Source organism: Camelus dromedarius, chromosome 8 (assembly GCF_036321535.1).
Source record: "Camelus dromedarius isolate mCamDro1 chromosome 8, mCamDro1.pat, whole genome shotgun sequence".
In the NCBI taxonomy this organism is placed as follows: domain Eukaryota; kingdom Metazoa; phylum Chordata; class Mammalia; order Artiodactyla; family Camelidae; genus Camelus; species Camelus dromedarius.
In genome coordinates, this window is record NC_087443.1 from 75,436,732 (window position 1) to 75,450,692 (window position 13,961).

Here is a 13,961-nt window from a genome sequence, read left to right on the forward strand (position 1 = left end):
GTGGAGCAGACACCAGCTGATGGGGAGATTACTGAGCTGGACTTCGGTGGACCTCCAGCTCATGAGCCCATTTAGCTGATGAGGAAGTTGAGTCACAGAAAGACTCGTGGTCTACCCGCCCCTCACAGCTGGTTGGTGGTGGAGCTGCAAGAACACTGATCTCTTCACTTCTCATGCAAAGAACTTTCTACCACACTGCATAGCTGATCTTAAGCAGTGTTTAGGATCCAGCTTTAGTGTTTTTTCAAACTGGTTTGCGTTTTCATGTGTTGCTTTGATCTTCACAATTTTATATCCATTTGGGAAGTTATATCAACATGTGAAAAAATATTTTCTTTCTCCCCAATTTTCAGCTTTGCCCCAGTTAAGATGTTGGCACATTCCTCTGGTTTATACTGATTTCTTTCACTGGCGACTTCGGAACGATCCTACATCTCCTGGAATCACTGTGGCATCGACCAACACAATACTTCAAATAATGCTTTTCTCTTACCCTGTGGCTGTGGCCAGTGGAGTTACCCTGGAAAATGGGAGAGGGTGGGCCTCCTGCCCATAACAACCCCTCTGCTTGGAGGGGTCTGTGGTTCTGAGAGAGCCGACTATGAAAACCCTCAGAGAGAAGCAATCTAGAAAGAACGCTGGCCTGTCCCCTGTGGACAAGCTCAGGGCCTTTCCAACTGTGGGACAGGTTGCTGAGGACAGAGTGTGATTCATCGAGGGGTCCTTCTGTGCTTCAGATGTGGACAAGAAATGAGCGTGTCATCTTCTCATGCACGTCTCCTAGACCTGCCACCTTGGGGCCGAGGCGAGGCCTGAATGGGAGTAGCAGTGACCGACCTCAGAGGAGCCTTGGACCGTCCTCGTGTCATGCCCAGAGGAACGGTGCCTGCTACAGCCTTGCCTACCCTCTGCCTGCGCTCAGTGATGGGGATGGTGTCGGTCGCCTGGCTGCACGGACGAGGAAGGCAGCAGAAGTGAGGCCAGGAATGGGCTGGCTCTGCCTGTGAAGGCAGAAGCTGCAAACCTAGGCAAGAAGCGAGGGGCATGGAACAGGTCTCTAGCCTTTAGGCCTGGGCAGCCTCCTTCCTGAGTAATGTTCTTTCCCCACAAATAGTCCCAGCTTCAGCTCCAGGTGTTGCAGGAAAATGTGGCATGAGAGGATGGTCATGTCCCAGGTCTCAGGCGAGTCCATGGGACAGGCCACCAAGTGAGGGTCATTGGCTTCACACGGGAAAGAATTCAAGAGCGAGCCACAGTAAAGTGAAAGCAAATTTACTTTAGGGAGATACACACCCCAGAGTCAGAGTGTAGTCCATCTCACTCAGAAGGGAGCCCAGGGGTGTTAGTTTTTAGGGGCTGGGTAATTTTATATGTTAACGAGTGGGAGGATTATTCCAACTATTTGGGGGAAGGGGTGGGCATTTCCAGGAACTGGGCCACCTCCCACTTTTTGGCCTTTCATGGTCAGCCTGAGAACTGTCATGTGCCTGTGGGAGTGTCATTTAGCAGCTAATGTATTACAATGAGTGTATAATGAGGCTCAAGGTCTGCTGGAAGTTGAATCTTCCACCATCTTGGGCCTAGTTGGTTCCAACCAGTTTATGATATATCCTCAATGACTGTGTCATTCTTTTAAAGGTTATGCCCTGCCCCCTTCCCTCCCATCTCACAGGGACTCTGTGGTAGATTGATTGCAGTCACAGTCCTGAGTATACCTACCTCTCTGAGTTCATGCCCTTTGCAGGATGACTTTGTACCTCCTGTCTTCAAGAGATGAAGTCCATTTACCCACCCTTGCATCTGGACTGGCCTTGTGTCTTGCTTCAGCCAACAAAATGTGGCAAGTGACGGTGTGCCAGTTCTGAGTCTTGGCTTCAACAGTCCTTGCAAACTTTCACTTACTCTCTTGGCTCCTGCAATGGCCTGTGAACAAGCCTAGGGCAGCCTCCTGATGCTGCTGGAGAAGGAAATACGTGGCCCATAACTCTCACTGACCCAGCTGATAGCTGTCAACCCCCAGAAGGAGAGACCTGTGGTTGACTGCCCATGCATGAGGAACCCAGCTGAGACCAACCTAAATTGCTGACCCATAGGACGATAACCTAAGGTAGTGATTGTTGGTGTAAGGCACTAAACCTGAGGGTGACTTGCTTCACAGAAATAAGTAACCAATACAAGCCCCATGGGAGCAGGTGAAAAGGAGGAGCCTGCATCTTGGGAAAGCCTGGGCTGTTGGGGGAACAGGGGAGGCAGCTGAGATCCACGAGTTGCCTGAAACCAGGAAGCCCAAGCAGCCAGGTCTCACCTTGAGGGCCCCCTGGAGACCAGGTCCTCATAAGGCGACAAGGAGTGAAGCCACCTGGGGCAGAGCAGCAGGAGTAATAAGGACCAGGGCACTTGGTTACCATGGGGAATAAATAAACCTTTAATGATGATGGGAAACCACTTTGCGTGTGCACGCTTCCCAGGCACTCTCTTCTTCAAGGCAGTTGGCCTTCGGCACATCACAGGGGTGGGCTCCCCGCGATAGAAAATCCTGATTCATGAGCATCAGGTCTCCAGGGAACTCGGCTAGGCGCAAAAGATTTCTGTTCGTTAAGCCAGCGATGGATCGCTCTTTCTTTGTGGGGGGGAGGAAGGGCTTTAGATCATTTGGATGGTATGTTACACTTTTTTTTCGTTCTTCTGACTTGAAAATCACATTCATTTTTATTTCCTGTCTTGCGGTTTTGCCCTCCTCTTCGTCTCTCTTTTCTTGATGGGCATCACCATAGTCATCAGCGTCCTCATCATCCTCATCTTCCCCAGCCCTGTCCCTTGCCGTGGGGCCCAGGCCCCCTCCAGACAGAGGCGAAGAGCCCCTAAAGCTTTTGACGTAGGGTAAAAACTGCTTACTTCTCAGGGCTCGAGCCAGCTGCATTCGTTCTATGTGCTTGCTGATGTTCAGCCTCTCTCGCCGTGGGATTTTGAGCTCCTCCACAGGCACTATCACCTTTGCCGTCCAAATTTTTTCTAGGGGCCCGCAGGTGGCACAAGGAGAGGAACGTTGATTTTTATATTCCATCGCCCGTTTGTAGTCTGAAGACAGCAAGTGCAGTTCCTTGAGCATTTTCTGTTCTGCCTCTTGCTTGTAAGTCAGAAACCTTCTGGCTGCTACAGTGTGAACACCGCCCAGACGCTGACCAAGGGGAGAGGATGGTTAAAATCTCCAAGGGACAGGAGCAGGGGACACACACAGGAAGAATCATCTAGTGACCCCTTCACCCTCCATTGCTGAATGTGCCCATGTAGGGAGAAAGAGGGCAGATCTTTGCGGTCAGACGATCCTGAGCTCAAATCCTGACTCTCCTTCTTACCTACTATGAATTCAAAAGAGTTTTACTGACCTTAAAAGGGCCACCTTGAAGCCACCATAAAACAATAGATATGGAAGCAGCTAGGATAAGGAAAGGGCTCAGGAAAAGGCAGCTTCTGTCCTTTCAGTCACTCGTAGTTATGGTCCTACTTGGGACTTTGAGATAAGGCAGGATTTTACTATGCAAGTGCAGAAGCCACTGGCTGACTCAGCCAACTCCAGTCGACTGTTCAGGGGACTTACATCTCTACTGTTAGTGGTTTGGGACCCTCTGGTTCCCCTAGCCTAACTGCCTGGCTTCCGTGGGGCCTCCCGGTGTATAAATTTCAGGGCACTTACTATGATCTCTTTTTCCAAAGGGGAGTATTTCCCGAGGGCAATGCGTGGGTCTGATTTGTAGAATTTGGTCCATATCCTGGAAGACAGAGAGGCATATTAGAACTCAGAAAGGGTCTTCTTGGTTTTCCCTTTTTGAGTGGGAAATCTCACAAAAGGTGATTCCACGTTCATCAGGATGGGGCCATTGTGACCAGGGTTTCTATGGCCACAGGGTGGGCTCCTCCAGTTGGCTTCGTTCTGAGATGGATGGAAAGGAATGGACCAGAAGCACACGTCACACTCACCCCAGTGGTGAAGCAGGACATGGATCCCCTTGGCAGCACAGGGAGCCTTTATCCTGAAGGGAATGGCTTATACTGAATACTTTGACTGGTGTTCCGTCCTTATTTGACTTCCCCTCTGTGGTCATCCTTCCTTGGGCTCTTGAATCTCCAGCCCTCTGTTTTCCAGTCTTCTGACAGCCATTCTCCCATTCTCTGATCATACTCTGACAATAGGCTAGGATGGGAAGTGTCAATGCCTGGAGGCTTTTTTTGTAACACAGTTTAATGGGAACTTAAGGGACAGTCACAAACTCTTCTTGCATCATAACTGGCTTACTTGGGAGTGATTGTGAGGTCTCAGTTAAGGCATTAAATGATCCCCTGAGGTGAAACAGACACACAGGACTATGCTTCTGGTGTGTTGGAGTCCAGAGGAATAGAGCAGGCAGAGTGTGGCTGGGAGGTGATCTGACCACGTCACTGCCACTTATGACCCCATAAAGCCTGCCCGGTTCTTTTGGGATGAAGCCTCAGTCAGCTAAAGCCTCTCGCCCTGGTACTCACTTGCCTCTCCAATCTTAGTTCCTCATGCTCCATCAATGCACTCTACCCACGGTTCTTGGACTCAGCTTCTAGGCATGCTCCCCCTGTGTCTCAAATACCTGTCTCCTCCTTGGCAACTTGCTTGTCTTTCAGAGCCCAGTTTTACTGTTTCCTCCTCTGAAGGTTTCCTGGCAGAATACATTGTCCCTTTGTCCACGTTCTCATAGCCCTTCCTGTATCATGCTATAGTGCTTTGTCACATATTGACCTGTTGTCCAGTAGGTCTGTCTCTCCCTCTGCTCCAAAGCAGGTGCCAGGAGCATCTCATTCTTTGCAATGCTGTTGTTTACACGGGATCTGGTATACAGCCGATGCTCAGCTTGTTGACTCATCAAGCAGTCATCTTGGGTTCCTGCCCAAAGGCGGGGTCAAGTATGTTGCTGGTGGAAACATATATTGGTACAATCCCTATAGAAAGTAATTAGGCAATATGTATCAAAAGTTACAAATGCATTTACCCTTGGACCCAGCAATTACGTGTACAAAATAAAATATCCACAAAGTTAGTCGACGCAGCCTTGTTTGAGATGACAAACCTAACGGCAAACTCAAACGTCCATTAATTGGGGGCTGGTTAATGAGTTACCGTCAACCATACAATAGAATACTCTATAGGAGTAATAGGACTAAAGGAGTAATAAAAAGACCTCTATTTATTTGGGAATAGCGCTGAGAAATATTAAGTGCAAAAAGCAAGATGCGTATTTAAATTGCAGGGTACTTTTTTGTGTTGAAAAGGGAAAAATAAGCATGTATATTTGCATTTGCATAAAGAAACTCTAGAATAATACAAACCAAAAAAACAATAAAAATAGTTGCCTGAGGTGAGAACCTGGCAGATGAGGAAGTGGTGGAAATGAGCCTTTTCAATGTATACGTGACTACATTGGAGGGGAAGGGACAACTGAGGGAAAAGCTGCTTCTCAAAGTGTTATGATATGATATTTGTATCACATATATAACATATATACCAATATACCAGTTACCTGGAACAGCTTTGAACCTGGAAATCAGCCACAAGCCTCTCTGAGCAGTATAGAAACTGCCTCTTGCCCCGTATCTATTAATTAGCTCACTTATTTGTTCAACACTCAGCTGTTAATTGAGTGACCTTAAACAAGCCACACAACACCTGGCACATTGTATGCACTGAACAAATATTTATGAAACAACCCAATGAATAATACCTGATAGAATATTATGTACCTATCAAAAATCAAGTCTTTGACAAATTTCCAGTAATACGGTCATGATGTAACGTGATGGAAAAAAAAGACAGAATATGAAACTTACATGGAGTATGATCTGGATGCTGCACATATACAAAGAGGCAAGAGGGGAAAAAAGACTGGAAGGAAATATAGAGAGACATCAGCAGTGGAATGCGGGCTGATGGCGAATATTCTAGGAGCCTGGTCACTTCCAGGTATATAGATAAACTATAGCCTTGTCCCAGTGGGTGCAGGTGGAAAAAGGTGACACTGTCAGGACCTATCCCCTCCAGACAACAGAGAAAAGGAGAGTGAGAAAGGGCACCCTACCGCTCTGCCCAGAAGTGATGTCACCATGGCAACAGTAGGTTTGGGGTGGGACCAGGAGAGAGAGATTTATTTTAAAGAATTGGCTTACATGACTGTGGACGCTGGAAAGTCCAAAATCTGCAGGGGTGGAAACCCAAGAAAGAGCCCATGCTGAAGTTCAAGTCCCCCAGCAGGATTTCCTCTTGCTCAGGAAACATAGTCTTTGTTCTGTTTGGGCCGTCAACTGACTGGATGAGGCCCACCCACATTACGGAGCAACAGGCAATCTGCTTTACTCAAAGTCCACAGATTTAAATGTTAATCTCATCTAAAAACACCTTCACAGAAACACCCAGAATAACAGATCAGACAAAAACATGGCCTAATCTGGCTGACACATAAAAGTAACCATCAAACCGACTTAGATGTATTAAGTTTTAATAATTTTAAATTTTTAATAGTTTTTTTAATGTCAGGTTTTTAGTTTTTATACAAAGTTTTGCCCATTTTTGAGCTTTATAGTAACAGATTCATATGGTATGCATTCTTTTGGGTCTGCATTTTTTCCCTCAACATTATGTTTTTCAGAGTCTTTTATTGATATGCCTGACTTTAGTTCAGTCATTTTCATTGTTGTTTAGCATGATTGTCTTATGATTTCTCAATCTGTCTTCTGTTGCTTCCATTTAGGTTGTTTTTATTTGGGGAGCATTCCTGTACGTTTCCTTGGGGTTATTGCCTGCTTTTCTGTTGGGTGTACACCTGGGCGTGGGACTGCTGATTCCTAGGGTTTGTAGCTTCAGTTTCCTGCAGAATTCTCAGCTCTGTTCCACAGTGTCCCTGCAATCCACCAACCCACCAGTAATGTATGAGGAGTCCCCCAACACTGGGGGGCATGTTGTGATATCTCAATGTCACTTTAATTTGCACTTTTCTGGTTCCAAGTGAGGTCGAACACTTTTTCTGTTACCCATTAAGATGACCCTTTGTGAAATGTATGTTCAAGTCTTTTGTCCATTTTTTTCTTATCAATATATACACGTCTTTATATATTCTTGATATTAGCTCTTCGCCAGCAAAATATGTTGCAGATACCTACTCCTCCTCTTGACTTGTCTCTTTTCTTAAAAACATCTTTTATGCCAGCTGCACTCCAATTTATGAGTCTTTCTCTCAATGGTTAGCATTTTTCATGTCTTGTTTAAGAAACTGTTTCCTATCCCAGGTAGGAATGATACTCTGCTATCATATCATCCACCTCTTTTTTCTTTAAGTACATTTTCCAACTTATTTTTATAATGGCTATTAAAGAGTGAGTGCATATGTGTGTGTTCGTGTGTGTATATGTGTGTGTGTGCGTGCGCAATCCCCCCTTGCCACGCCTGGCCCTGCAGTCACCTCCTGGGCTCTGGCTCCCTCTGGTGGACCTTGCGGCTCATTGAAAGATGGCTCTCCAAAGCCCCGCTGACCATCTCCCTCTCTCCGGGGCTAAGATTCCCTACAGTGATAGGTTCCCTTGGTTTATGGGAATGGTGCTCCTTTCTAACACTGCATAATATGCAGACTTTATATGAGAAGCTGTGTGTTTTAAAAATCACAAAGACATTGGCACTAGGCAAACCAGCCTCCTGGAAAGATCTACACGTAACCCCCCTGGAGGTCTTGTTAAAATGGAGGCACTTGGTAGGTTTGGGGCGAGACCTAAACATCTACACCTCTGACAACTTCCCAGGTGATGCCAATGCTGGTGGCTCAAGAGAAACAAAGTTGCAAGTCAACGTGTGGGACCACTCAGCACCCGGTGCTGCTCAAAGTATGGTTCAGATAATACCACGGCTGCTGGTATCAGTCTGCGATCCGTCAAGTTCCCCAGGTGAATCCCACGCACAGTAAAGTGTGAAAGGCAGCTGGTGGGCCCTGTGAGGAATCAGATGACATACCACCTCCCCACCGATGCCCATGGGGTCAGCCCAGAGGGCTTGCGGCCAGGATTCACCCGCTGTGTACCAACCTGCATCCAAAATCCAGTTTCCAGCTCAGACAGAGTTGTTACAAATAGTTGCTTAGGATCAGGTCAGCTATATCCCTTTGGGAGGAAGTCTACCCAGAATAGTGGAAGCTAGAGAAAAGGGGAGCCTGTTTCACATTTAGACCTCTGGGAAATGCTGGGCTACATCGAGGTTTCAGAAGCAGCGTCTCTGTTTCTTTTTTCTGCCAGAGGGGCAACAGATTATTATCCAGGAAAGGTCAAATCCCAGAAGGGTGACTTAATCAAACTTCGGCAAGATGCTGGTATTCCTGCCTACGTGTGTTTTTTCTTTTTCCCCACCAGAATTTCTGTTGGGTTCTTTTCAGGCCCACCAAGGAAGGCTCCCCTTCCCAGACAGAATCTGTCCCATTGGAGATGAGCTGAACAGACACCGGGGCACAAGTAGGGGGATCTTTGCTGGCCCTGCCCTCACCAGTAAGTGGAGACCATGGTCCAATGCCACATTCTCATGCTGAAAAGAGATCTTAAGAATTCTCCTTTGGCTGCCTGTGTAGCTATTAAGATCCCACCCCAAGAGATTCTGATGTGATCTGTCTGGGGTGTGACCTGAGCATTGGGATGTTTGAATGCCCTCCAGGTGGTCTGACCACGCAGGTTACGAGCCACTGCCTCATAGCCTTCTTTATTACTGTTTCACTCCTCCTATTAGAATGTAAACTCCAAGGGCCCAGAAACTTTATCTTATTTATTGCTATTCTCGCAGAACCAGCGTGGTCCCTGATACACAGAAGGTACTTAATAAATACTTGTGGAATGACAAATGATAAATGCTGGAGAGGGTGCGGAGAAAAGGGAATTTTCCTACACTGTTGGTGGAAATATAGTTTGGTACAGCCACTATAGAAAACAATATGGAGATTCCTTAAAAAACTGAAAATACTTACTCTATGATCCATCAATCCTACTCCCAGGCATATATCTGGAATAAACTAATTTGAAAAGATACATGCAGCCCAATGTTCATAGCAGCACTATTTACAATAGCCAGGACATGGAAGCCACCTAAATGTCCATCAACAGATGACTGGATAAAGAAGTTGTGGTGTACATACACACACACACACACACACAATAGAATACTACTCAGCCATAAAAAAGAATGCAATAATGCCACTTGCAGCCACATGGATGGACCTGGAGATCGTCATACTAAGTGAAGTAAGCCAGAGACAGAAAAATATCGTATGATATCACTTATATGTGGAATCTTAAAAAAAAGGATACAAATGAACTTATTTACAAAACAGAGACAGATTCACAGACAGAAAACAACTTACGGTTATCAGGGGGAAAAGGAGTGGGGGAGGGATAAACTGGGAGTTTGGGATTTTCAGATACTACTATACATAAAATAGATAAATAACAAAGTCCTACTGTAAAGCACAGGGAACTATATTCAGTATCTTGTAATGGCCTATAATAAAAAAGAATATGAAAAGGTGTGTGTGTATGTATGTATATATATATATATATATATATATATATATATCACTATGCTGTACACCAGAAATTAATACATTGTAAATCGACTATACTTCAATAAAAATAAATAAATATTTGAGGAATGGGGGGAAAAGAACTTCGCTAAGCTAGCACTATAAAGTGAACCAGGAAGCTCTGGGCCATGGGTGGCATGATTCACTCCCGCTGGCTGGGGAGTAAGAGGGGGCCCCAGACTGAGCAGAAACTACCCTCAGCTCCTGACAGCGCACGTGTCTGGGGTTGGTTTCCGGCCGCCTGGTGGAACTGCTCAGGTGAGGCCGCAGCACTGTGATCAGGAGGTGGAGGGCCTCCCTGAAGGCAGCAGGGACGAGCCCAGTCCTCGGGCAAGAAAAGGGCGCCTGGAAGAAGGGCTTGAAACTAAAGGAGAGGGAATTATTGCCACTCTCTGGGTCTTAACGCTCTTGCGTCTTGAAAGGTCTAACCATTCTTGCAGGTGGCCCTGGTGGTGAGGGAAGGGTGGCCTCTACACGTGGAGTAGGCCAGGGGCAAAGTCAAGAGCCAGGAGCCAGGCCCGGAGCCCCCACCCATGGCGGACCACAGCCGGGGAGGAGCTGAACCTTGTGACTTCCACGCGCTTTACTGACTGTGTCTGCTTCCCTGAAAGGCGAGCTGCGCTTCAACTGCTCCAGTCTGGTCTGAGCCTAAGGTTACATTGGGGCTGAGCAGAAGGATGGTGGCGGGGGGAGCGTGGCGAGTGCTCCTGAGGCCAGGACCCTGGAATCAGCAGCCCTTAGTGAGACCCCCCACCAAGGGGAAAGGGGGTCCCAGGGAGGAGGGCTTGGCTGAGGTCCGTGACGTCCAGCACTCTCCATCCTGGTGAGTCGCTCCCACACCCACCTTAACAATCCAGGCTTGAGTTGCTCCATCTCTGGAGGAAGTGACATCTGCACTAACTCATTAAGGACAAGCCAGGTGGGCAGGAGGGGTGGGCATTCCCCACAGAGGAACCAGCCAAACAGCCGTGGAAGAGACAAGTACCACAACTGCCTGTGAAGGAGGCGGCGTACTCAACAGCTTAATTTTTTAAAAATAGCTTTATTGGGGCATAATTTACATACCATAAAATTCACCTGTTTTAGACATTCAGTTCAATGATTTTTAATAAATTGACTGAGCTATACCATTGTCTTCACAATTAGGTTCTGGAAATATTTCCCCCTAAAAGCTCTCCCACGCCATTTGACAGTTGATCCTCTGGCAATCACTAGTCTGTTGGTCAACTTTCTGTCTCTACAGATTCACACTCCAGTGTTTTCTTTTTAAAACAATCCCTTTCTAGCTTTTAAATTACCCTCTCCTCCTCGGCTTTTTGCTGCGGAGTGTGTTGGGTTCTTTGCCGTCTGTCACTGGAGGCACTGCTAAATCCAGGCACATGCAACCTGCCCTCTCCCCGGGGGGCCAGAAGTACCTGCCTGAGCTTGTATCTGGGATAAAGCCTGAGCTCACTGAGCTTGACTGCTCCCCCAGAGAATCCGGCTGGAGATCCTCTTAACTTTCCAGAGGCTAATGCGAAAATGACTTAGCAGTCCCGAGACTCCATCAGATTATGGAGGGAGGGTGTTAACTGTGGTTTCCCTTATCTTTAAATAACAACTTCCTGTATTAGCCTGGCGTGAAGATGGCGCCGGGCAAACCAGACCATGATTCCGCTGGTCCCACTGCAACCAGACAAGGCAGGAGACGAGGGGATGGGCAGCCTTCCTGAATTTGGAAGGCTTCTTCCTGCATGTCACTCCTTGTGAAATCTGGACACAGACAAAAGAGGAGAGAAGACCCTCCTCTCTGGGGCCGCACCAAGCCAGGATTGTAGGGTGGTGGTGTTATGTTCCTTCTCATGATGGGGAGGAATGGGAACAGGGATGGGGGCAGGATGGGGAAAGGTCTGATTAGGCAGGATCCAGGCTCCATTCCTGTTTCGTGCCTCATGCGTCCCTGACCTCTGAGTTCTGTCCCCTATCTGGGTTGCTTCATACCCTATCTGAAAAGGAAACTACCAAAAAGAAAATGTGAGAGGACAGGAGCAGTCCCTGTCTGAGAGGTGCGTCCCAGCTCGGTCACCAGACGCAGGGCTCACCCGGGGGCTCTTTCAACCTGGAGAGTTAAAGAGCAGAGATGAAGAGGGGTCACTCAGGATCATGTGATCCAGTGGCAGATCTGAGTCCCCGCGACAATGAGGAGCCGTCAAACACAGAGGCAGAGACTGGCACATTTAGGGTCAGGACATAGTGATGGGGTAAGCCTGACACTTGACTGGTTGCTAGACAAACTTCACTTTTTTTTTTCTCTCTTCTCCACAGAAGCACTCTAGGGGATGGATTACCCATTGAATGTTTGTTTTGCATATTTTGCAAGGATCGAGATTACTGACAAAACCTGCCAGTACAGAAGCTTGTCATAGGGGTGTTAGAGTAGGCTATTTCAGTCTCCTTAAATGCAGTGCTCTGTAAGGGGAACGTTTTCTCTGAGTGTGCTTTCTTTAGTACCCACACATTCATACATACATGCGGGCGTGCGCGCATGCGTCCACTCTAGCATGCCATGCACTCGACGCTCTAGATGTTGAGGATACACAGATGAACAAGAAGGATCCCTTCCTCGCAGGAGATCTCACAAAATGGGGTGAGACAGGTCTACAGAAGATCAGCGTGCAATACAATGCACATTATAACCGGAGAAGGAAAGAGGGTACCAGGCAACACCGGGCAGAGACTCTTAACTGCAAGGGGCTCGGAGAAACTTCGAGGCAAAACTATGGTTGTTCAGACATAAGGTGCATGAAAATCTGGGGAAGGGATATACAAGCTTATTCACCTCCCTGGTTTTCTGCAAATCTTTGGCCTGGAATAGACTCTGCAAACTGCCATGGGCCTGGAGCAGTAGGGGTGACGGGTGAAGAGAGGCAGGTTGAAGACATTTTCAGTGTGGAGTGACTCAGGATTGGCGAGGGGTCTCTGCTTGACAGCGGAGATGCAGGGCAGGGCTGATCTCGCACACGGGCCTCTCTTCCGCGGTGGAACAAAAGCATAATGAGATTTGCCAATAGGAGGGAGTACAATTTATCACTGTCCCACAGAGGCTCCCTTCACCCTGGAATCCCAGAGCATCTCTTCAGTGGCCTCTCTGGAGCACTCCCCTGCCATTGGGCCCCAGCACCAGCTGGAGACACCAGGTCTGGCCACTCAGCTCCTCTCTGTCCTGTCCCTTCAGAGTAGCCCCCGGGGCCAGAGCTCTACCCTCTGCGGGAGGAGCGGGGGGAGCAGACTTCACGGTTGAACCTCCTGGTTCCCAGCCTGACCTAGACAGGGAGCAAGCCTCACTCCCTTGTGTCCAGGATATAACTTCATGTCAGGAACCCACAGAGACTGGGTAGACCCAGGGGCATTTGGAGCAAGTTGGAACCAGAAGAAGGAAGAGCACTGAAGGCTGCTCCCTGCTCCTCTGCATTGTCTCTGTGACAGAATTTGCGGATCCTGAGTTACTCTGAAATGTAATTTATCTGAGCGGTGACGTGTCAGGGTCCAGCAGGTCTAAAATATTAGACAACAAAAGGAGAATAAGCCTTCAGCTTCTCTGTATGCAAACTAACATCGCTAACAGGTTTTTCTGGCAGGATTCTTGTTCTTTGTCCCTGTGGCTCACAATGATGGTCTTATTATTAATGAGTTTTTTCATGTGACATCACTCAGACGGTACCTTTCAAGATGGCATGAAAACAATGTGGCCTTTGGAGAGAAGTGGCGACTAGAAACAGGCTTTTTAAAAAGTATGCATACATATAGCAGGTACATAGTTTATGTGAATTTAAATTTTGACACTCAGTGAGAAGACATAAAAATAATCATGTAAGTAGTGCAAAAGATTCTGCCTGGCCTCCGTCCCCATTTTATTCCCGTTTAAGGTTTATGATCCACTTCAAGTTTATTTTGAATAAAGCAGACATAAGGGTCAAGGGAAGTAGTGAGAGCAGACAGAATTATCTTATTCCCAACTATAAGGAAAAAGCATTCAGTTTTTTGCCTTTAAGTTGAAGTTCCTTTTATGATAAGTAGGTATTAAATTTTGAAAAAAAATTTCCTACATCTATTGAGATGATCAAATTTTTTCCTATATTCTGTTTCTAAATGAATTACATTGATTTTCAAATGTTAAACCAACCTTGAATTCCTGGAATAACCTGGAAATCATTTGACCATGAAGTATAATCCTTTTTACATATTGATTTCAGTATGTTTCCTTCATAGCACTGACTACTCTTTAGATTTTGTTTTGTTTTGTTTTGGTCTTCTTTAAAAAAAAAAATAAAACGTATTTATTTTCTCTCTTCTCCT

The 13,961-nt window shown here is 46.8% G+C and overlaps 1 protein-coding gene across 1 annotated transcript; it reads right to left on the reverse strand.

Moving 5' to 3' along the window:
- Positions 1 to 918: 918 nt before the first annotated feature.
- Positions 919 to 4,178, reverse strand: C8H10orf120 (chromosome 8 C10orf120 homolog). The gene is made up of 5 exons (XM_010999678.2): positions 3,979 to 4,178; positions 3,695 to 3,770; positions 2,460 to 3,178; positions 2,306 to 2,359; positions 919 to 1,024 (listed from the first exon to the last, which is right to left on the reverse strand). The coding sequence occupies exons 1-5, from the start codon at positions 4,176 to 4,178 to the stop codon at positions 919 to 921; spliced, it is 1,155 nt and encodes a 384-aa protein (XP_010997980.2).
- Positions 4,179 to 13,961: the final 9,783 nt, after the last annotated feature.